This window comes from Ictalurus furcatus, chromosome 15 (assembly GCF_023375685.1).
Source record: "Ictalurus furcatus strain D&B chromosome 15, Billie_1.0, whole genome shotgun sequence".
Taxonomy (NCBI): domain Eukaryota; kingdom Metazoa; phylum Chordata; class Actinopteri; order Siluriformes; family Ictaluridae; genus Ictalurus; species Ictalurus furcatus.
In genome coordinates this window covers 20,925,809-20,951,697 of record NC_071269.1, presented here as the reverse complement: position 1 = coordinate 20,951,697, position 25,889 = coordinate 20,925,809, and the positions used below count along the sequence as shown (strand labels likewise).

Sequence of the window (25,889 nt, the reverse complement as noted above, 5' to 3'; positions counted from 1 at the left end):
TAGCAACACCATACAACAATGGAAATGGTCTATTGAATATGTAAATATGATCACTGTTGAAACACATGGACACATGGAGTGGTGGAACAACTGAAGTTTGATAGAGGAACCACATCTACCTTTTTTTTTTCTTTTTTCTTTTTTAACCATTTCCAGGTTGATTGGAAGTATGTCTAGCTCATCATTGAGAGGATTAAACCTCATAGCAGAGGTAACCAGATTTGTGGTTGAAAAAACCTGGTACTTGACATAATTCATGAAGTTATCAATCTTCATAAGAACCACTGAACCAACAGTTTAATTACCCAAACTAACATCTTTAGGCCATTTTTTTTTCTCTCTTCTTCATCATCCTCCTTAGTATATGGAGGGACAGTGTGCTCATGAGTCCTATTCTTGGGAAATGCCCATCTTTTTCAGACATATGAACTTTTTTAGCACCCTAAATGTGCTAAAAGCATGTTTGGTTTTTGTTTTAATATATCTATTACCTGATTTATGCGGGTGAATAAGCATAACTGTTTTTATCAGGAAGGTTCCTTAATTTTTCCACTGGTAATGGATGACAAAGGAATTTCATGATGAAACCTGCTGTGTTTGTGTGCAACCTTGTACAGGTAGTTATACCCCCTGGAAATGGGACATGGTTAAAAGCGACAACAGGGTTTTGGTTGTCTAAAAGCAATTGAAAAATGCAAAATGCTTATCAATGATCAATGAAATCATTTTTTTCTAATAAGTCCTAACCAGATTGTTTATTTCAAGGGGGCCTAGTGGTTAGCACATTTGCCTCGCGCCTCTTGTATGTACAGTTTGTATGCTTTCATGTTCTCCCCGTGCTTCGGGTTTTTCTCAGGGCATTCCGGTTTCCTCCCCCAGTCTAAAGACATGTGTTGTAGGCTGATTGGCATCTCTAAATTGTCCAGAGTGTGTGAATATGTGTGCGATTGTGTCCTGTGACGGGTTGGCACCCCGTCCAGGGTGTCCCCCGACTTGTGTCATGAGTCCCCTGGGATACGCTCCAGGTTCCCCGTGACCATGTGTAGGATAAGCAGTACATGTGTGCATATTTATGGAGGGAACTACATGTATATGACCTGTTGCACAGAAAGAAAAAAAAAACATTTCATACAAGCTCCTTTCACGCTACATAAATACCGCTTCAGAAAATATTGCATTCTGTCGTTATTTTCAGTACTGTTGCGCACACACATTTTTAGAGGTATTCCATCCATTTACATTAAATAAACAACATTAATTACTGGAAGGCAGTGTGTCCTGGAGACAGGAAGTAGCCTGACAGCCTGACATTTCAAATACAATTACATAAAATAAATCTTAAAGATACAGTATGATGAGGATTACCACCAATATAATTGTATATTTGAGTCCAAATATTACTGTTAAACATATGACAAGATTTTGGGGTTGATATGCTCATACAATGTAGAGCATATCAATTACTATGTTACTAAAAATTACTAAAAATCTAAAAAGAGTATTTAGAGTCTACATGTCATCATGCCAATTACTAAAATACTCTTTTAGCTTTTTAAAGTAAAACCTGGGTAGTTCATTGTCTGGAGTATTCTGTGAAATAAACCCTGGACAAATATGGGCATTCAACATCAAACAGGAAATTCATTCAGTTTGTGGCTCTGTATTCCTTTTAATCAGGTCAAAGTGCTTGTTAGTGATAAAGTAGTGAATAGTAGGTTAGTGATGATGGTAATGAGACAGCAGAGGGCAGTGTATCATTTCAGTGCAAAGTATGATCCCACTGCCAGTAATTGTGACTCTTAGATGGCTACAAGAAAACATTTATGTAAGTAAAAAAAAAATGAAGCAACAAATCATTCGATAAAACTGTGGCATTACCTCTTAAGTCTACCATAAAACTGACATTTAAACTACGCACAGTAACTGCATTAAAACCCCTTAACAAAGCTGAGAATCCTACATCCAAAGAATATATGTAAAACACATCAAGGACATTGCAGGAAAATAATGCCTGGGTGATGTAATGCAGCCAGACAGGAATTTGCCATCACTAACAATTTTTAATTTATTGTTTATGTTTTGGATTCATTTATAGTTGCATGTAATGTTATTGAACATCCATGAGGCAAGGTAGTTACTGTTATTTTAAATCTGTGTATGTGGAGTGCCAACCATTCAAGTACTGTTCAAGTAATGTACTGTAATGTATGTAATTTCCTACATTCAAGTAAGAAATGATAAGGTATTAGAATCAGTGCACTGATATATAAACCTGTGATTTGTGTTGCTAACAGCACTACTGGCAAAGCACATTCTAACCAATGAGAATTCAAAGAATGTTGTAGTTAAAATAAAAACATATATATAGCACATGTCTATATTATGGTGGTTTTTAATCTTAATTTGGACACAGTGATTTCTCCACTACAACACACCTGTAACCTCAGCTTTCACAGAAAGGTTGAATTTGTTGCTACTGAACTTTTCACAAAATGACACACAGATCTGTATCTGTTTTACTCAAACGTTTGTGCGTTTTATTCAAAAAGACACGTGGAAAGGAAAAGCTTTATTAATAAATTCCTGTGCCTTTTCTAATTTTAACATGAAAAAAATTTTACATTTTAAAACCAGCTTGTGTATTTTTTGTTGAAAACAATTGTTCATCCATGTTTTGAGTGTGGGCTTATATAAACTCAACAAAAAAACAAACGTCCCTTTTTCAGGAGACTGTATTTTAAAGATCATTTTGTAAAAGCCAAATAAGATTTACAGATCTTTATTGGAAAGGGTTTAAGCGATGTTTTTCATGCTTGTTCACTGAACCATAAACAATTATTGCACATGCACCTGTGGAACAATCCTTAAGACACTAACAGTTTACAGGCGGTGGGTGATTAAGGTCACAGTTACAATGTTAGGACACTAAAGAGACCTTTCTACTGACTCTGTAAAACACCAGAGGAAAGATTCCTAGGGTTTCTGCTCACCTGTGTGAACATGCCACAGGCCTGCTGCAGGGAGGTGTGAGGACTGCAGATGTGGCCAGAGCAATAAACTGCAATGTCTGTAATGTAACACGCCTAAGACAGTGCTTCAGGGAGACAGGAAGGACAGCTGATCGTCCTTGCAGTGGAAAATTACATGTAACCGTGTGTACCCCCAAGACGTGATCGAGAACTTGCAAATGCCTCGGTGGAAGAGTGTAGTAACATCTCACAGCAAGAACTGACCAATCTGGTGCAGTCCAGGAGGATGAGATGCACTGTTACTTTTAGTATTGACTCCCCTTTGTTCAGTCACTGTAGTACTTAAAGCAGCTGGAGGCCACCAGATACTGACTGCAGACCCCCCCCCCTCCCCCCCCCAGCAAATCTGCTGGAAATAAAAGCAGGTGAATGTGAGAGGACGTTTCTTTTTTTGCTGAGTATATTTGTATTGTATATAGTCCTGACACTGATTTATGAATATTATCTTCATAGTCCACATAGTTACAAGAAAACTAATATTCATAGTGAAGACCATTTTCAAAATTTATTAAAATACATTTTGGCCATTCAGTGCATCTTTCTTTAGGAGAGATTATAAAAATGTAGATTCAATTAAAAACCATACAAGAAAATGGAAATAAATAAATACTTCTAAGGAATGGTCACAAGTTTTGCAGCATACAAACATACTAAAGGACAGGTAATTAGTGGTCTCATTCTTCCCATAAACCCCTAAATATGGGCATTCCTGGAAACGAGAGAGAGAGAGAGAGCGAGAGAGAGGGAGAGAGAGCGAGAGAGAGAGAGAGAGCAGGCACGTGTGTGTGTGTGTGTGTGTGTGTGTGCATATTTTTTGTGCACATGAACCTTTAAAACATATGAGTATGGTATGTACAGTAATTGTGTGTGCTTCATAAGACTCGCAGCAATAGTGCAGGCTTCATTAGCTACCACAGTGATCAAAGTGACACATGTCCCACTCTGAATAAACTATCAGGAAGTTAAAGAAATCCACTACAGAAGATTTTTTGGTAGCAGCTTTGTTTATGCCCAGTGTTTTGAATAGCTATCTAAAGTAGCTGGTCTTTTTTTTATCTCTTTTTTTAATGATGCTCTTGGATATTCACACCCAAATCATCGTGTTTTCTGAACCAGGCTTCTCCTGTGAACCAGAAAGCAATAACAGTCACCATAAAGTCACTTTACAGTACACAAAATGAGTTCTGATTAGTGGATAAATCCTCCAAACGAACAAATCACTATACCCTTTGCTGCTGGATGTAGACAACGGCATCATGGACTGTGACAAAGATGTGCTGTGGGTTCATGTAGCTCATCAAGCCACTTGCTGTAAGAATCTCCAATACGCTTTCTATAAACATACAAAATTAATCTGCTCTGTTAAATGGCTTCATTCGAGATCCCAGGATTAGACTGTTATAATTTGCTGTATATAATTATAACGTATTATTATATCAGCAGCTCAGACAACAGTGTGCTCATTGTAATATGCTATTGTGCCTATAGTAACAACTTATACATACTTATACATTGTACAGTTGTGTGTAGCTTTAAGTTTTATGACACACAAAAGTCTTTTGGACAGAGGACGTTGCAGTTTTTCTGTCTTATTATGTTTGAGAGAAAGAAAAACGAGAGGCTGGTCAGTGAATGAATGTTTATAGCTGCTATAATGTAAGTGATAACAAGCACTAACTTGTGACGAGTTGTACTTTAATTAATTACAAATTTAATAGTTGACAAACTGCTTTGGTATAAACTATGAAATAATAAACTTTGGGGCAGTAACCACACCACCATGTTGTTTTCCTTACAACAGCACACCCTGTCAAGTTTTATTCCTTAATACACACATAGTGAAATTGTGTGCAGAGGTTTTTTTCTAAATACATGGAACTTGGTATGGTTATGAAACACATACTATACATACAGACACACACACACACACACACACACACACACACACACACAAGAACTTACCATTACAGTTGGCCAAGAATATCCGCATTCCCATCTTCTGACAATCAATACACATCTATAACAAGCAATATACATCATGAGCAAGATACACTCATAGTTTAATTCAACAGCAATAATGAGTAATCAAAACAAGCCAGAGTCACCCGGTGTACCTGTATGAACAGCTTGGCTCCTGCAACATCCACGAAAATAACACTGCTGCAGTCGATTAGTATGGTCTGGACATCATTCTCTGCTATTTCCGCAGTAATTCCGATGAAAAATATATTCATCAGAAATGACGAAGAAAGTGTGCATCAAAGCCCAGCATTTTCTTGATAAGAATTATTTACCTGAGTTGAAGAACTCATTCTCAGAGGAAAATGACGCGTTTGCTAGTCCCCGGTCCTGAAAATCAAAATAATAATAACGTATGAAACTAGACACAACATACGCTATTGCAAACATTGCATGAATAATGGGTTGACGTATTAAAATGGTTGTGTGGGGTAGTTTAAATGAAAGCGTTGACTGCTAACTGACCACAGTGTTGATGGAGTCTTTTTCCCTCCTTTCCAGCGCCTTCCTGGCTTTCTCACGGCTGTGGATACGCTCAGGTGTGAGACCGAGCAGCTGGTTCACATCTGCCTTAAAAAAACTGCGGTTGCCATAGTAGATTGGTCCAGTGTAGGTCAGAATCTTCACTCCGGGTACTTCATAGCACTATAATAAAAAAATAAATAACTGATTAGTGGTAAAGAACTTCTACATGACCTCTGAATGAACTGGTTTTATTCATTTGGCAGAAAATTTAACCAACATAATAACCAACATTTACAAAAGAAGGAAGCAAACATAAATGGAAAAGTGTAAATGGCATTGCACCTATGTCCAATAGGGGTGCACTTGCTCTCCTGGGATTTGAACACACACAACCTCAAATTATTTACTTAACATAGAAAATGGAAAACAAAACGTCAAATCGGATTCTGTGATTTGCAGAGGAGTTGGTTTGTATATTATAAATACTGATGATACAAAAAAAAAGTGTATTGTGATATCATTTATCACAATATTATATTGTCTTACACTTAGTGCTGATTCATTCTCGAATCTGATTCGTCAGAAACTGTTGAATAATTTTCTATAACAATAGGTCTGACAACAGTTTCAACAGCAAGACAAATCACAGGTTTATACTGTATTAATGTGTTTGTTCTAATATATTATTGTTTCTATAGAAATATCTCATTTACAGGGACTTATATGGCAGACACTCCACATAATCCAATAAGGTTTTTTTGTCTTATTAACTTCAAGACAGGTGAAAAAAGTGAGGCTGAAAACAGAATGACTGTTCATAGCTACTACAACATAAGTAATAACAATAAGCAACTTAATTAACATTAAATTTAACATTGGAAAATGGCTAATTATTATGGTATAAGAGGAATTAAACACTTTTAGACTTGCTGCTATTGGAAAATGATCAACTTCAGGATGGTAAAAGTAACTCCGCTTCATGTCAACATGCATCGCACCACCCCCTTCTTGATTATTTTCCTATAACAGCACGCCCATCATGTTTTACTCCTTACACATCACCTGGCCTAATTTATATTGTTTTACTAAGAGTATGAAGGCATGCAGTTTGCAGAAAAGACATTCGCTGTGATTTTGTCAGGTTAAATTACCTTATTGTGATTGTTGATGGGCCGGTAGATCTCTGTATTGGAGGCTCTTCCCAACACTGAGCAGTTAGCTCTGGAGAAACAGAGTTTAGTAAAGGGTTCATGTGCATATTTATGTCTTTATTTCATCTACTTTATCTGTTTATGGCTAATTTAGATATCCTTCTGAAAAAGAGATGTGTTTTTAAACATGGGGTTGGCAAGCATATTAATTCAGAGTTTTCCCAGACTGCTTGGCATGCATAAATAGAAAATACAGTTAACACAATTATTATATATGAGAAATGCACAAATATAGTAAAGAAAGCTTCTTATTACATTGGCAATATTACTGTGCTTGATATTTGCTTTCACTGGGACTGCTCTAGTTGGAGAGCTTCTACTGTCATCCCCTGATGCCAAGAAGGATAACAACTCAACAACTTGTGAAAAAGACCAAAATATTTCATTATTATTATTATTTTACATTTTCAGAATGCCCCCAAATGCTTAGAGAAAAAAATAATCAAATGTGAACAGCACAGGTCCACTCTACAACTGTGCAAAATTTGTATGTACATTTACTGAACGTTTCAGAAAATAGCAAAATAGTACACAGGGGTTTTTTTTCCCCCCAATGCCTAGAGAAATAACAACTTAATTGTGAATAGTCACAGTCTGACTGATCAAAATGGTCCTTCCTTAAGGACCTTAAGGATTAACAAAATAGCTAAAGAAGGATCGTAGGTAACTTGATTGACTGTATTCACCTCTGTGTGCGACAAATGACAGTCATCATGGAGAAAACCACTCCAATAGCCAAACCCAAATCCACATTTAGCACAACCACTGAAAGCCAGGTCACTAGCCACACCATCTGCACACACACAAGCACACATATTCCAATATTTCATATATACTGTGGATGCATGTTTACTGGCATGTACATCTATCTAGTGGTGGTGGAACTCTTACAAAGTCGATCCTGCTAACCCTCCACAGATCTGGCAGGTCTTGAAACTGCAAGAGCATTTGCCGCAAGCTGGTCACATTTATACACGCTAGGACGGCCTGGACAGAGACAGAGGGAAAACATTGGTTATAAACACATCTCTGACAAATTAGAGGAAAAACTGGTGATTGTTTGATGGGTCCACATGACCAAACAATGTGGAATTATTTGATCTTCCTTGACTCTCTCGTATGCTTAAAATCTGCTTTATTCTCTGCTTTGTGTTACGTTTGTGCGTTTTCTGTTCTGTTTGAGTTTGGTTTATTATTAAACTTTATGTTTATGTTCAGCCGGTTCCCTCCTCCACCTTGCCCGTTGTGAAGTTTGTTACACGGGTACCAAAACCCAAGAAGGAGGAGGGACGCGTTGTTGGAGAGCTCTTGCCGCTGTGGGAGGATCGCTACGCTGAGGCAGTGGTGCTGGCATGGTTGCCGAGGAGGACGAAGGAACGGCTGCTGTCAGCCTGAAAAGGGAGGAGCGGTTGCCATCCGCCAGGGGATGGAGGACCTGCTGCCGTCCGCCAGGGAAGCCGAGATGCGGCTGCCGTCCGCCTGAAAAGGGGAGGAGCCATAGCCGTTCGTCGAGGAGGTGGAGGTGCGGCTGCCAGAAAAGGGAAGGAGCCACAGCCGCCTGCTCGGAAGTTCAGTGCCATCACAGAGCGTCGTGGGAGAACCAGATGACAGCGTGTCTGGGGACTGGAGTGTTTTTTCTCTCTCTCCTCTCTTTCTCTCTGGCTCTCTCTCCAGCTTGCTTCTTCGCTCTCCCCTCTTCCTCCTCCTCATCTCTCCTCTCGCTCGCAGGAAAAGGGGCTGGCCGGACGAAAGACGTAGCCGAGAGGGCAGCACCGCCCTCCTGAAAGGGTGGGAAGGGGTGTGCGTCAGGCCGGGGGCTGAATCTGGCGGAGGAGTGTGGCGAGGAGGAGGGAGAAGCCAGGTTGTGAGGATGCACATCTGGCTAATCAGTGGGAGCGAGAGAGATAAAGGAGCAGCTGGAAGTGCCAGGAAGAGAGAGCGAGAGAGACGCACGTGCGCTTTGTGTTATATTTGCGTGTTTTCTGTTCTGTTTGAGTTTGGTTTATTATTAAACTTTATGTTTATGTTCAGCCAGTTCCCACCTCCTCATTGACTGTTGTGAAGTTTGTTACATTCTCTTTATGCCGTTTCTTATTATTTGTAAGTATATTCTGTACAAGGGTGTTCTGACCTAATATGTCTCACCATAAGATAAGTGGAAGGAATGTACGTAAGAAGTTAGATAAGTGGCACACGTTGTCTTGTGAAGACTCTTATCATACAATGAGCTAAGCCTCTGAATATGTTATCACATAAATGACCTAAAAACTTGTTTTTTATATATATATATATATATATATATATATATATATATATATATAAATTATTTTTAATTTTTTTATTTATTTAATTTTTTTTTTATTTACAGGTGTCACAAAAATCTCCATACATTTTTTTAGCCTTTGATAAAAGAAGAAAAATCATTTAATCATATTGAAATCATTCTCATGGCTGGATTGGAAAGCTGTCACCAGGTTGTGATTGACTTTAACAGGAAACATGGCAAGTACATCACACACACGACACTGTTGCCAAAATTGGTAGAGACAACTCTGTGTTTTTTTTTAAAAAAAAAAGAAATAGCAGTCATGTAGAGGATGTTTTGTAACCATTTTGTTTACAAGTTACATTTTGCTAAAAAGTGCAAATTTCCCCTATTTATAGAGACTTTTGGAACACCCTGTACATTGGGTAGGCTTTCACACATTTAGTAAGCCAGGAAGGGAGACAAGTTGTGTGACCAAGTTGCAAGGCCGAAAGAGAACTCCGACTACACTCCCGTATTTCTACTTCTGAAGAACTTCTGCACATAAAAATGTAACAAGGTGATCCTATGATGTAACATCTCTAACCTGATGGAAGTGGACTGTTGCATGATGACTCCGTCCCCATCCACATCATATTTTATGGCCTTTGTAGTCATCTATGAACACCTATGTTACACGATCACTCTCCACTGTCATAAAAACACCGATCTGGGGCGTATGTTTTGGAAGAATTGTACTCCATCCCTCCAGTACAGTTCCAGTTGTCAAATCTATGCTAAAGGGCATTGAAGCTGTCCAGTGGCTTGTGGTGGCCCAACACTTTACTAAGACTACGTTCCTTTAATTTGTCACCCGTCTGTAATTGCTGCCTTGGAGCTGACACCAGCGTTCACAATTTGAACACGTTTTTGTGGCCTTATGCCTCCACTTACCTTAGGTAAGAAGTAGAACAGAGGGCCAATGAGAAGCAGCACAATCAAGACCACCAGACTTGTGAACAAACCTGAGAGCTAGCAAATGAAACAAAGAAGCAAACCGACAGATCAGTCCCAATCTGTATGTAAAAAATTTATACATCCAATCAGTATGATATGTCTATAGTGTGTAAGGTCTTACTGGTTACCTGTGTGTGACCACCAGCACTTTCCAAAATGTTAGTGGTGGCCAGTGTAGCGGAACTGGGAAAGCAGGTAAACAGGGAAGATACTGTATTGGAAATGCCATGTGCTAACAGCTCCTGTAAGAAAAGTAAAAAGTAAACTGAGCATTTTCCCTGTTTGCACATTATTATATTATATATTAATATATATATTATTATATTATATTATGCACCCAACACTCAAAACATTAGAACAAATTATGATTGTAGTAATAAGTATAGTCATAAGTTATTCATTAAGTTATTCAGAAATTCAAGTACTTTGTTGGACCAATAAGAGGTTATTGAATGATAGACAATATACTGCATTTATAAATGTATAGTAATTTCTGTTCAAAGTATGAATATTTGGGGTTTTTATGATTATTACGCTTAACAAAACCTGATTCTTCATGCATTTTATTGTAGCATATTTTCCCTCTTCGTCCACACAGTTTTTTCTAATACTATATTCCGCAAATATTTACGGCAACATTTGTCGAAATTGTGCTGTGGTCTCATCAAATAGGAAACATTTTAGAAACTAGAATCTGACACGAACCTGGCTTTAAATGATTAAAGACAGTCATTCCAAATGTTAATACACTACACTGTATTATACTATATGTAATATTCTATAATGTTTTTCTTTCAGGGGGTTTCATACAGCTTTACCTGATTAGGGTGAATAGAATAGCCATGCTTATCAGCGTATATCATTGCTAGTGACACAGACACGGCATATCCTACAAATGTGATAGCAACTGTGTCGCCAGCTATGTCCGGTATTGTGTGCAAAGCAGGCAGTCGAGGCCGAGGGAACCTACAAGACGGAACCAGAGGCAACGAACTGATAAGGCCTACTTTTAGTACTCGATTTAAAACAATTATTATACAATACAAACTACTGTATACAAAACATAGTCATGTAGTAGTCAAAAAAACGGTTACCCTGCTGGAATGTGACCCACTATCTGGACATCATATCTGGAATCCAGAGAGGAGGCATAAGCAACTCCTGTAGCAATTATAACCTGTGGAGAAATGGAATAAAGCAATTAACAATAAAAAAAATAAATCAATCAAAACACATTTTCTTTTCATATAGGCCAGGGGTGTCTAATCATATCTGCAAAGCGTTGATATGGGTGTAGGTTTTCATTTCAATCAATCCACACCTGATTCCACCTGTTTAATCAGTTGATCTTGGCTTTCAGTAGACTCAGGTGTGGCTTCTGCTTGGTTAGAATGAAAACCCGCACCCGGATAAGATTGGCCACCCATGATATAGATTGTGAGGTTGTCTCAAAGTTCATTTGATGGCATACGGTGAGAATTTCCACAGGAATGGGAGTGCACAGACGCTGGCGAAAACGTGTGTTCACTTCCTTGACGGGAACGAGCACAGCTAGGCAGAGCAGTGAGATCATCAGCTCAGCGAGGTTAGTATGGGGCAAGTTCTCCATCACCGAGGCCAGTGTCTGTGGGATAGAGTTAGCAAGTCTTCACTGTAAATACTTCACTGTAAATCATCAGTGTAAACACATATTGTCATTAAGTCACTAAGCTGGAATAAACTCGATCAGCTCTAAAGTGTTTCTTATTTCTTTTATACAAAGCAGGAAGGCTGCTATAAATGGGCTAGCAGAGCTATGCACACATTGATCAATCAAATAAATTGAAAAAAAAAAACCACAGTATGAACCCAGAATCAAATTCGTCTCAAAAGTATTGAAACAAAAATATACAATGAGAAAGAAGAAAAACACTCTGAAACTGAAAGCAGTGAACTCAGTAACTTTGTTAACAGTTTAAGCTTTGTTTTCGTTAATCATGCTTTTACGAATGCACTGCCAGAGTTTTCATTTACGCTCCGCAAGTTTACGTTCGCCATTCCGGCACAAGTCTCACGTGTGGGCGGGCTTAATAGAGACTTACTCTCATTGGCTAGTGGGATTTGGATCGACAGCTCTTTGACCTGGAAGTAGAGACTTCAGTGTCTCTTTTTTTGGAGCACGTTCTGGATGTAGTTCACTGCATAATTCTAGTGTTTGTACTTTGTAGTGGAAATGACTTGCGTCCTTAGTCAGTATATTAGTTGGTTATTAATATTTGAGGTTTGAGTAGTCTGATACGGCTCAATTTTTTTAGATGAGCTCTCAGGAGCGGCACGGAGTGTCATTGCCATCGTGATCATCATCATCATCATCCTCCTCCTCTTCAGCTGGACACTCGAGCTATCAATCCAAATCTCACTACCCAATGAGAGTAAAGCACTGTTAAGCCCGCCCACATGTGAGATTTGTGCCAAAACAGCGAACGTAAACTTGCGGAGAGTAAACAAAAACTTTGAAAGCATAAAGGTAAACTCTGGCAGGGCATTCATAAACCATGATTAGCGAAAACGAAGTTTAGAAAACTGTTAACAAAGTTGTTCATTTGAACAAAGCTGTTTATTTGAAAATCATGTTAACTTTTTGCCACTGAGTTCACTGAGTGTTTTCAGTTTCAGAGTGTTTTTCTTCTTCTGCATATTTTTTTCTTAATTTCTTGTAAAGTTACATTCAATACATTTGGCACAAATTTATTTCCAAACCAGTACAGAATTACGCACTTAACAGAATAAATTAGTTTGCCCTACATTATTCTTATTATAGTACTGATGAGATCTCATGATATAGTGCACTGCTCAACCGTAATACTTTCATTGTTGACATATATATATATATATATATATATATATATATATATATATATATATATATATGTATATATGTATATATATATATATATATATATATATATATATATATATTAGATTTTAGTCCTCCATAATATTTAATATCACAACCCACAATTGATAAAGTTATAAGTATTTGAATAATTTGACAGGCCTCACTGTCTCTCACAAACCTTGAAGAGGGAAAAGGTGCCCGTGTGGCGAGGAAGCCGTAATCCCAGCATGTTCTGCAGCTGAGAGACAGTCACATGAAATGCGGCTGCGCTGGTGAATGCCTTAACAATGGGCTCTGATAGGTATGTGGAGAGGAAACCCAACTGCAGACCAAACATGCAAAGCTGGAAACGAAAGTCATAGAAACAGTTGACATCAGCGTTCCATAACACATCCCAGCTCAGCACATCCCAGCTCAGCAAAAACAAACATAATGCACAAATTTAGTCTGTTTTTAATACATGTGTGACATGGATGAAATACTGTCAGATATGTAGAAATGTTCTTACCATCATCACTCCTGACAGGAATGCTACAGCTGAGGCCACCTCGATCCTCTGATCCTCGAGCTCTGAAATCTCTGGGCTACTGCAGTTCAGATCAGGAGGAGTCGGCACCAGCTGCTCCACCACCGTGCCGGTCATCAGACTCACTACTGCAAAAGTACCTGTACAGGTCCATACATACAGTAGTTAACATTAGAACTGAGTATATACAGGGAGGAATACATAATGAAAACATACAGGAAAAAAGGTCAATATAGTGTACACAGAGAATATATTTTTATGTACACATATACAAATTTCATTTTTAAATTGCCACAATGACAGAACTATGATGAGAAATGAAAAAATTTATATTTCAATACCAGGGATTCACACTTACTGAGTTTTATATCTACAGTACTAAATATGTAGAAGTCATCAGTTTTTTAGCTTTTGTTTCTTTTCTTGATTTGAGCATATAGCCTTTTATAGTGCAAACTGTCATGAGAGTCATAAATTTGCAATATACATAGTTAACAATATACACTATATACACATAACTATATACACTGGTTAAATCCAGCCATCCATCCATCTATTTTCTATACCGCTTATCCTACAGGGTCACGGGGAACCTGGAGTCTATCCCAGGGAGCATGGGGCACAAAGTGGGGGTGTACAATCACATACACATTCACACACTACGGACACTCTGGACATGCCAAATCTTTGGACTGGTGGAGGAAACCGGAATACCTAGAGGAACCCCCCCACAGCACGTGAGAACATTCAAACTCTGCACACACAGGACCATGGCAGGAATCGAACCCCAAATTTCCAGACTCTTGAGGTGTGAGACGAACATGCGAACCACTAAGCCACCATGCACCCCACTGGTTAAATATGTTGGTTAAACCATATTTACTCTGAGGCACTATAGGAAAACCATGGCAGTATCATGTATGATGTGTCATGGTTACCATACAGTACTATATTAAAACCATAGCTAATGATAGTTAACCATTGTGAATATTCCTAAGAGATGTTAAGCCCTCTGCTACTGAAATTTGAAAGTATTTTTTGTTTACCTGTGGAGACATGACACCCCGTCCCAAACAGCATGTAGAGGACTACAGGGAAGAACGATGTGTACAGGCCGTAGATTGGAGCCACTGATGTCAATAATGCAAAAGCCATTCCTGGTACACAAAACCACTGGAGTGAGTATATAATATAATATTCATATCACTTTTACAGGATAATAACAACTTTGCTTTGTGGAAAATTCAAATCAGATAGTTGTTGTTTGTTTTTTCACATACACCAAATGACTTAGACCTACAGATGCATTCAATTTACAACAGATCATATAGTATAAAACAACAGTAATTAAAAAGGTGTCTATGAAGTGAAGCAATGGGGTCTGTGGGGGTTTTTTCTTTCATTTTTTTTTTTGGTGGAAATCACAAGACACCATTATTAAAGTATCAAAGTGTCGTTATTATTGAGTTTTTTCTTTTTATTCTTATTAGCCGGTTTGACCGGTCAGTTGAATTGAAACCTCAATAACTCAAAAACAAGTAGATCTATAAATAATGTCAATGTGGTCCTACATTTGGAATAAAAAAAAAATCTGCAATAAAAATGGCTGCAATAAATAGCTAGAATATTATTGTACACATTTAAATAATGACCTTAAAGTTTGAATAACTGACCAGGACTAAGTTCATAAAAGAAATCTGTTCTGTGTGGAGTCAGTAGAATTTTATTTTACACTTACAGAAGACATATGAAAATTCATAGCCGTGATTAATTAATAAGTGATTAATTTGATATTTATTAGAATATAAGATAATTGTATAATGCAATGAGCGCCTCAGCACCACGTGACGTCTTGACGTCGGTTCATTTTGACCCAAACTTGACACCTAGGTTGGCTACTGGTGGCGTTACAAGTTCATTAACATGGAAACTCTGGGAAATTTAAGTTGAACTAGTCCTAGAACGTAATAGGAACAAATGTTAAGTTGTTGCAAATGTCTGAGTCTCATCACCATCCACTCATCTTGTTACATGCTAAGCTACAGTTAGGTTATTATCCGTACATCAAAGCGTTCTCCTGTCAGCTGTGCTGTAGGAGGAACTCTACCTTGGGGAATGTGTAGAATCCCGACCGTCAGCCCTGCCACTGTGTCTCCTAAAATCCATTTCCTGAGTCTGTATTTCGGCAGCCAGTTGAAAATGGGCATCCGCTGCTTGAGCAGGTGGAGGCAGTGGAGCTGAGAGCAGCGGCAGCGCGCGCACAGTCTCTCCCGAAGGCGCTCGCGCGGTTTGGCCTCGGTACCATAAGTCTGTTTGAAACGGTCCTCTGTATAAATGTTCCTGTACACTGCCACAGACGCACTCATCCTGTCCTCTGAGTCTGTCGACTTTCTGCAAACTCCTACATCCACGTTAACGTTGCTCTCGCGCCGTTAGGATGCATTACCTGTCCACGAGCGTTCTTATATATAGCTGTTACAAGTTTGACAGCAGGAACCATTGTATTTTCCTGTCAAGTGCTTGGAGCCAATTGACAGGCTCAAAGCGGAAGGGTTTCCCCCCCCCCCTTCTGTAGCTGAGAAGAATCACTTTGTGGACCTTTTTTTTTTTTTTTTTTTTTTTTTTTTAAACAAAGTGATTTGGTGGACTCACATAAAGGTGTACTTGTCCAACTTCAGTGGTGATGGATCCTCTGGGTCCTACTGCGAAACGATTTACAAGGAAACCCTTTAGACATGTCTGCTCATTTTCAATACTGAAAGGCACGTGCGTCATACACACACACACACACACCTAATCTAATCATAGCCCTTACCTCACTACAAACGATGTACCAACAACAAGATGTACAAAACTAGTAGGCTACTAGTGTATATAATCATGGCACAATATCAACATTAATAGTGCTATGTCTAGACCAATAGTGCTCTATACACACTGTACAGTACTGTACTATACCTACACTGATAGTACTATATCTAACGTCAGAGTGTTGTAGTATGACTAAACTAGTATTAACGTCAAACACCCAGTAGTGACTCCGGAAAAGAGTGTCTACTACATGCTAGAAACCTAAATGTAATAGTAGTATAACTACATACCTATACAAACACATACACATAACCCTCTAAATCTTCACAGACCACAGCTCATTAGTGCCCCATTCTTCTTGCTTGTGTGACATACAGGAAACAAAGTGTACAATGTGTATCTGTGTTTGAGGCCCATACTGCGATCAAAGTGCTTTTGTTTACAGACTGAAGGTGTAACTTCAAACCATGTGCATTTACCAGTTATTAGAGTCACTCATTTCCTGAGGGGGATAGATTTCTGTCTCAGACCCTTTTTTTTTTCAGCATTCTGCTCAGAAGCAAAGTAGGTTTAGGAGATGTAATCATATAGGTTGTTCTTGCCTCACTGATCAAACTGCAACTTGACTCTGATGAGTTGTATTGTATTGTCTTTTTTTCCCACATTGATGATCACTGAAAATGCAGTGCAAATGGTTGCTTTACAACATAATGTGTGTGTGTGTGTGTGTGTGTGTGTGTGTGTGTGTGTGTATTATAGCAAATTGCACAAATAAAAAAAAACTAGTATAAAACTTGTAAATTTAATAATTTAAATTTCATAGAACAAAAATTCAACATATGCACCTTGAAGAGCACGTTCGCCTCACACCGCCAGGGTCGGGGGTTTGATTCCCGTGGCTCTGTGTGTGCGGAGTTTGCCTGTTCTCCCCGTGCTGCGGGGGTTTCCTCCGGGTACTCCGGTTTCCTCCCCCAGTCCAAAGACATGCATGGTAGGCTGATTGGCATGTCCAAAGTGTCCGTAGTGTATGAATGAGTGTGTATGTGATTGTGCCCTGTGATGGATTGGCACCCTGTCCAGGGTGTACCCCGCCTTGTGCCCGATGCTCCCTGGGTTAGGCTCCAAGTTCCCCGTGACCCTGAAAAGGATAAACGATATAGAATATGGATGGATGGATGGACACCTTGAAGTTGATTGAGGTTGACAACACATTTTTATAACAACAGCATGTGGCAAAATGTTTTATTCTTCTTGTACCACAGCAATGAGCCAATGACTACGTTTACATGCACATCCTTATTCCGATATTAATCTGAATTTGCCAATATTATAATTAGTACTGAGTCACGTAAACGCTGCAATCTGATTGCCTTATTCAGATTAAGACAATATTTTGATTCCCCAAATTCTGATTCCCACCCCTGGAATATGCCTGTTTTAATCCGAAATGTAAACATGTAAACACCTTATTCAGAAAATGCACTGAAAAGATATATATGCGCATGCTCAGTCCGGAATTTGATCTGCATGTAAATGTAGCCACTGATAACAATTTAAATTTTTTTACTGAATGAACATCCGTGATCCAAGTTACTCATGTTACTTATGTTATAGTAGTTATAAACAATCCATCCTTGACCAGCTTATCTTTTTTTCTCTTTCCTGAAGTTAAATAGATGTAGCTTGTCATGTTAATGAGAAACTGGAAAACGTACTTACTGTTCCAGAGAGCTAACACTGGAGACTTGTTCCAAAAATGTTCAATAAATGTTTAACAAACTTTTGATTAATCTGCCTATTATTAGCCTTAGATTATGTGAATCGTTTGCCATACAAATCTCTTTGAATTAGAAATGAGAATGTTTTAGAAGGAGTGCATTAATATAACTATTGCAGTCAGAGCTGCTGTTATAGACTATTAATCAATACCTTCTGACATCTGGTATAAATAGAAATCATTTATATGGCATATTCAAAGCCATTTTGATTTGTTGTCCTATTATTGAGGTTAATAATTGTGATTAATAACTATTTCTATGGGACCTTGATGTTCCACCCGAATGCCATGAAACTGGAAATTCTGTTAACATCATTTTCAAAGGTATCAAACGAAGCCAAAGTTTGAATTTCAGTGTGAACGTGATGGAGCTCACTAGACTTCATCTCAGCCAATAAATCAAGCTGCCTGCATAATCTACATTTAAACAATGTCTGCAATGTGTGCTGGAGATCACAATCTCATATACACACCAGCCTGGTATGAAACAAAGAGTGAATACATGACATATTTTGGTAAAAGCCCAATGTTATGTTTCATGAACGAACTCCTCCCAATTATTGTTATTGTGCGCTCTGTGCAGAAGGCCATGCTTCCAAGCTGAAAAAGTCATGCCTGTCTGTCCACTGTCCACTTGATCAACCTGAAAAGGCTGGCTGATGTATTGAGATAATACTATTACTGCAATATGAAGTCATAATATTAATATAATATAGTAATATGACATATTACTATAATAGTATGCATAATAATAATAATAATAATAATAATAATAATAATAATAATAATAATAATAATAAAAATTTTATATAATCCATCCATCCATCCATTTTCTATACCGCTTGTCGTACAGGGTCACGGGGAACCTGGAGCCTATCCACGGGCGCATGGGGCACAGGGCGGGGTACACCCTGGACAGGGTGCCAATCCATCACAGGGCACAGTCACATACACATTCACATACCCATTCCTACAGTACGGACACTTTGGACATGCCAGTCAGCCTACCCTGCATGTCTGTGGACTGGGGGAGGAAACCCCTGCAGCACGGGGAGACCCTGCAAACTCAGCACACAAAGGGCAGTAGCGGGAATCGAACCCCCAATCCTGGAAGTGTGAGGCTAACATGCTAACCACTAAGACACTGTTTACCCAGTAATAATAATAATAATAATAATAATAATTATTATTATTATTATTATTATTATTATTATTATTATTATGTCTAATATATAATTACTATTCTAATAAATAATTATTATTAATATTATTTGTTGTGTATTTATTGTTTATATTTATTATTATTTATATATTTTTATATTACTACTTATCTAAAAAGTAGGATATTATTTAGTATTTTACTTTCTTTAACAAAACAAATGTTTCTCTATAACGTTTTTTTTTTTTTTTTAATAAAATTTGTTCTTTATAGTGGTCAGCACGTTTGCCTCGCACCTCCAATGTTAGGGGTTTGATTCCCGCCTCTTCTTAGTGTGCACAGGGTTTGCATTTTCTCCCTGTGCTTCAGGTGTTTCCTCCAGGTACTCCGGTTTCCTCCTCCAGTCCAAAGACATGTGCTGTAGGATGATTGGTATCTCTAAATTGTCAGTAGTACGTGAATGATAATGATAATGAGTCTTTATTGGTCACATATACAGTAGAGCACAGTGAAATTGTTTTCTTCGCATACCCCAGCCTGTCAGGAAGTTGGGGTCAGAGCGTAGGGTCAGCCATGATACGGCGCCCCTGAAGTAGAGAGGGTTAAGGGCCTTGCTCAAGGGCCCAATAGTGGCAGCTTGGCAGTGCTGGGGCTTGAACCTCCGACCTTGTGCTCTGGGATAGAGGCTCTCCAGGCTCTCCATGACTCTGTGTAGGATAAGCAGTAGAGAAAATGGATTTATAGGTAACAATGTATGATAATATATGATTGTAATATCACTTCATATATCAGGGTATCACTAATTTGATACAGTATTCTGATATACAATCGATTTACATCTATATGACCCAGTAAAAACGGTGCAGTCCTACTCAAGATGAAATGCCTCAAGCAAACAACAGGTATTCTTTAGCCTCAGTGAAGCAAGGAAATTGAAATGTGACATCTGACTGCTGTGTAACCGGCCGTACTATTTATGATGTCCTCTTTTTCACTGTATTATTCTCATTACATTTTAAAGACCACAATGGGTTTTTTTTTTTATTCCAAAGTTATATTTGTTGCACAAGGGTTAAATATCTTTTTTTTTATTTAGAATGTTAATTATAACTATTTTTGCAGTCATTTCCTTTCTCAGTGGTGCCACACTGATTAATGTGGCGATTTTGTTATAAGCCTACCCTTGCAGTATCTCGAGATCTCGAGTGTTATGGAGATGCTGTGCTTATGTGAAGCTCTTTGTTTAAAAACGCAGCTATTGTGTTGATCAGCTCTAGAGAATTTATGGACACGCTGGTGGCGTGTTGCGTCTGGTGGCTGTTTAAACAAGATATTAATCAGCGGCAAAATGAACAATGCTCTGAACAGAAGAGGATATTGAGCGTTAAGCCACAAAGTCCAAGCATTCCAGTATGGGTTACTAGAACTTGAACAAAAACAATATAAACAGACTGACAGCCTGATTTGTTTCGGGTGGTGTTTATCTACTGTCTAATTTAGATCTCTGTCTGTTTGCACTTAACATGTTTTTTTTTTTTCAGTGCTTCATACTTGTCTTTGACTGTATTACTAAAACGTGTCACGAACATTTTTTTAAGCCACAATACCTAATCACTTATGTTAGACAGCTTCATTTGTGCTTACACACGTAGATGGATGTAGATGTGAACAAAGAGGGCAAAGTTAATTATGAGCCTTTCCATGCCTTTGTGTCTTATCACTCTCCTTCTTACATAAACATTTATTCCTTTACAAAAATATCTAGTTGGCTCCGATGTCTACCTCATGCAGAGCGTGTGTCCTGGTCCCCCGGGTCACGAGTCTCTGTTTGCTTCATCACTCCATTCTTCTCAATGAGGGAGGGGTCATAGGGATCTTTTAATACTGTAGTTCCTCTCATTGTTCTTAATCTTTTTTTATGGGCTGCTGGTGCTGACCAACCGTGGTATGTCCTTTAGTTCTGACCTCGTCTAGGAGATTCGTGCTCGCCTTCTCCCTCTGTCTCCATCTCAACCACCTCTCCCTTCCTGTTCCGTCAAGTGTGTGTCTCTCCATCGCTTTTTATGGTCTCTCAAGATAAATTATTTTCTCGGGAGTTGGTTAGTTTTCACTTTATCTTTTCACGCTAGGGTATTGTTATGGGCATAAACATTTCCTTAACTGTGCTACTGTCTATTCTATCGCAGGGGTTTTTTTTCCCAGTTACTCAGTGCTACTGAGTATAGTTCACCATCCCAGTGACTGTTGGGTGTTATATCTCTGATTTTATACTAATACAGCCATACAGCCTTATTATTCTTTATATTTAGACTAATATACAGAAATTTCACACACAAGAACTGTTCTTTCATTTTTCATTTTTTTTTTAAAGTTTGAACAATTATATGTATATAGCTGTTAGAGAAGACTTTTTTTTTTTTTTTATCAAATTCAAGTATTAAATTAATTGCTTAGGGAAATTGCTGGTTGTCCCTCTGATTTTCATTTGGACTTATCTTAAAATCTTAAATTAGTATTAGTTTTAGTCAATATGTATTGTTTTGATGTTATGTCTGTAATGTCTGATGTTAAGGTAGATAAATTCTGAACTTGAACTAAGAAAAAGTAGTACAAAAAAAATAATAAAAAAATAGCAGTTCTTAGTAATGGGCCAAGATTATTAGAGATATTTTTATATATTTATAATTTTTCCTGAATATTAAGTGAAATGTGGTTCAATGGGTTCCTTGTTTGAAGTCTGGTAATCTTGTTATCAGTTCTGTATTCATGTCTGTAGATTAATTTCCTTTTCACAAGTCTGTTTACACTGTCCTTTTGGGGAATGTGCAAATCAGTGTGGAACTCAAAGTTAGCATGATCTCACTCACTAAGATTTAAAAAATAATAATAATAATAATAGTAAATAAAATAATCATACAATGTCTGTCTTTGATAGTACAAATCAGTACATGACTCAGCATGCCTCAGTTAAGACATTAAGGGAAAGTAAACAACAGATGGATAAGATGCAGTCTTGAGGTCATACTTTATTCATCCTTTAAAAAAAAAAGATACTTGGTAGAGGTCAAGGTGTGGTCCATCAGCATTTATCCTTCTTACAGAACAAAAGGTTACGCTACACGTCCTCCCTCCTCTTCCTGTCCATGCTGCTGCTTAGCCACCAGTGCCACTCTTATTACTGTCATGCTGTTTTGACAAAAAGGCTGTAACTATTGACACAGCAATGGCTGTTTAAGTTCTTGTTCTTTTACAGATGTGTGATTTCAAACAAGGACAGCAATAAAATGTCTGGACCAGTGTAATGCTAATGCTTATTCCATTTATTGGGTAGTGTACTGAGAGGTGACAATCTTGGGTTGTTGGTTTTTTCTTGTTTTTTTTTTTAAGTATGTAAACAAGCAGATAAAATGTAAGTTTAAAATAATGTACGTACAAAAATACTCTAATAAGTTACAGAGCAACCAATCATTAACACTAGAGGTTCTCAATATGCTACTTCAAAACAAAAACACATTTAATGCAAAAAGTTAAGCACTTCTGACTGGTAGACTAGACCATTCGACTTGATCTAATGTGACTGTTAAAGAATGATTAACACAGATTGTGCTTGAAAAAATACGAGTTGTAGCCTCTGTGTGTAAACATACAAACTGCACCAACAACAAGCTGTACAACACTAGTACTGTTAAATTATATTACCAATAATAGTATGATAGCCTTTATAATGCCACAATATCAACAGAAATATCACTAACAGTGCTATATCTACAGTAATAATACCAAATCTACACTGCATTTATACTAATGTATTATTATTGTTAACATACTGTAGTACTAGAGTTGTACAGCTTATTGTACTACAGCTACACTAATAATATTATATTATACCTGCATTTATACTAATGTATTATTATTGTTAATATACTGTAGTACTAGTGTTGTAAAGCTTATTGTACTACATCTACACCAATAGTACTCTACATTAACAATAATATACTGTATCTACACTAATAGTATTGTACTAAACCTGCATTTATGCTAATGTATTATTATTGTTAATATACTGTAGTACTAGTGTTGTAAAGCTTATTGTACTACATCTACACTAATAGCACTCTATATTAACAATAATATACTGTATCTACACTAATAGTATTATACTAAACCTGCATTTATACTAATGTATTATTACTGTTAATATACTGTAGTACTAGTGTTGTACACCTTATTGTATTACATCTACACGAATAGTACTCTATATTAACAGTAATATACTGTATCTACACTAATAGTAAGGTACTATACCTACACTTATACTAATGTACTATTATTGTTTATAGCTTACTGTACTATATTCACACTAATAGTACTCTACCTATGCTAATAGTAGCATATTTACATTAAAAATCTTATATCTACAGTAACAGTACTACATCTACATTAATAGTCCTATACCTACAATAAATGCCACTATACCTATACTAACAGGACTATATCTACACTGATAGTACTATATTTACAGAGTACTATACCTACACTAATAGGACTGTACCTACACGAATAGTACTATACCTTAATTAACAGAACCATCCATTTTACATATGCTTAACCTACACATGGTCGAGTGGGAGCCTGGAGCTTAAATCATGTAACAGTACTTATTTTACACAAATAAACTACCAATACTATAATAGTAATATGGAGTACTTTGCAATAATAGTATTAAATCTAGTTATTTTGTATGAATAATAATCAAATAGTCATTTCAAGCATAGAAGATATACAGTATCTCACAAAAGTGAGTACACCCCTCACATTTTTGTAAATATTTGATTATATCTTTTAATGTGACAACACTGAAGAAATGACACTTTGCTACAATGTAAAGTAGTGAGTGTACAGCTTGTGTAACAGTGTAAATTTGCTGTCCCCTCAAAATAACTCAACACACAGCCATTAATGTCTAAACCGCTGGCAACAAAAGTGAGTATACCCCTAAGTGAAAATGTCCAAATTGGGCCCAAAGTGTCAATATTTTGTGTGGCCACCATTATTTTCCAGCACTGCCTTAACCCTCTTGGGCATGGAGTTCACCAGAGATTCACAGGTTGCCACTGGAGTCCTCTTCCACTCCTCCATGACGACATCACGGAGCTAGTGGATGTTGGAGACCTTGTGCTCCTCCACCTTCCGTTTGAGGATGCCCCACAGATGCTCAGTAGGGTTTAGGCCTGGAGACATGCTTGGCCAGTCCATCACCTTCACCCTCAGCTTCTTTAGCAAGGCAGTGGTCATCTTGGAGGTGTGTTTGGGGTCGTTATCATGCAGGAATACTGCTCTGCGGCCCAGTCTCCGAAGGCCTAGTCTCCGAAGTCATTTCTTCAGTGTTGTCACATGAAAAGATATAATCAAATATTTACAAAAATGTGAGGGGTGTACCCACTTTTGTGAGATACTGTATTCTGAACCTAAGGTTTAGCATGACATGACAAGGCACCTCAAGATAATGTTCGTTATGAACTATATGTGAGGGACTATGACAGACGTTTTTTGGGTTGCAGTGGGATCACTTTTTGGCATTTACCTCAGCATTGTGATACACTAAAGCACTGCAGCCTTGAACAACACTGAAAACAAAGCACTGCTTCATTGTCTGTGTCTCCATCGTTTACTGTGCCCTCCACCCATGTGGCCTTGACACTCCACACCGCCTTTCAACTCCACCACAAAGACCTTCAGTGAGGAACGATGATGGCCGTCTGCACTATGGTGCACAAGACACACACACACACACACACACACACACACACACACACACCTACAGTACCTTTTGAGTAAAGAGGCCAAAGTGCTTGAAGTACTCTTGGCTCGAAGTGACTCTAGTGCTGACACCAGTGATTTCTAAATTTGCTGGGCTCATACGATTAACATTTGCTCATACACAAAAACAGACATCAGTATTCAGAGAGTACTGGTGTGCAAATTGTCATGTACTAGATGACATTCTATATTACAATAAAATGAAAAGCTATCATCCCTATCTCCGAACCACTCATGAGGATATTGTGTGTGAGGATTTAATGAAGGGGGTACTTGAATTGAATGCTTTCATAGCTAGGGTCAGGCAAGGTCATGTTTGGCCATTAAAGGCATAGTTTATCATTTTTGAAAGTGTGTCTAAACCTGAAATAATGGGCATTAAACATATGAAGAAAATACTGAATGTTTGTAAATCTGTAGAACATTTAAACTGCAGGATCAGGATTTGGGAATTGGGAATTGGAAGCCCTTAAGCTATTGCTTGCTACTCACAGAACATTTTAATAACTTGTGCTGCCCGAGCCAGATCTTCTTCACAGATCTGTAGGCTAACAAGATCTTACTAAATAACTCACTTTAGCTAGCTAAATAACAGTGAGGAGAAAAAAAACACACCACCATTTACTTGTGATGGTTGTATTTGTATTATCTCATCTGCGTTCCTTGTGTATTTGTTTATCTGATCCTATTTGTGTTCTTCAGCTTTCAGATAACTAGCCAATATTTGAAGCCGGAACATTATATTTTATAGTATCCCCCCCGACTCAATATTTTTTCAATTAACACAAAAAAAATGCAATGCACTACAGCTTTAAAAGAAGTCCTCAGAAGTCTTGTTATTGTCAATATTATGAGCACTCTTTGAAGTAAAGTATAATGTATACAGTATGAGTGTCTATTTTTCAAAGAAGAATCACGAGCCGATTTGCCAT

General features: G+C 37.8%; 1 protein-coding gene across 2 annotated transcripts; it reads right to left on the bottom strand.

The window, feature by feature from the left end:
- Nucleotides 1–3,385: 3,385 nt before the first annotated feature.
- slc26a10 (solute carrier family 26 member 10) lies at nt 3,386–15,922 on the bottom strand. Of its 2 annotated transcripts, none has more exons than XM_053644224.1 (18): nt 15,498–15,922; nt 14,437–14,547; nt 13,373–13,530; nt 13,043–13,207; nt 11,458–11,610; nt 11,081–11,163; nt 10,805–10,952; nt 10,115–10,228; nt 9,924–10,001; nt 7,616–7,711; nt 7,411–7,517; nt 6,665–6,734; nt 5,514–5,693; nt 5,324–5,378; nt 5,144–5,223; nt 4,992–5,046; nt 4,256–4,362; nt 3,386–4,152 (listed from the first exon to the last, which is right to left on the bottom strand). In XM_053644224.1, the coding sequence occupies exons 1-18, from the start codon at nt 15,754–15,756 to the stop codon at nt 4,114–4,116; spliced, it is 2,058 nt and encodes a 685-aa protein (XP_053500199.1). In that variant the 5' UTR covers nt 15,757–15,922; the 3' UTR covers nt 3,386–4,113. The 2 variants fall into 2 exon arrangements, with proteins under 2 accessions (XP_053500199.1, XP_053500198.1); XM_053644223.1 differs by having other exon boundaries at nt 5,144–5,226; nt 15,498–15,921.
- Nucleotides 15,923–25,889: the final 9,967 nt, after the last annotated feature.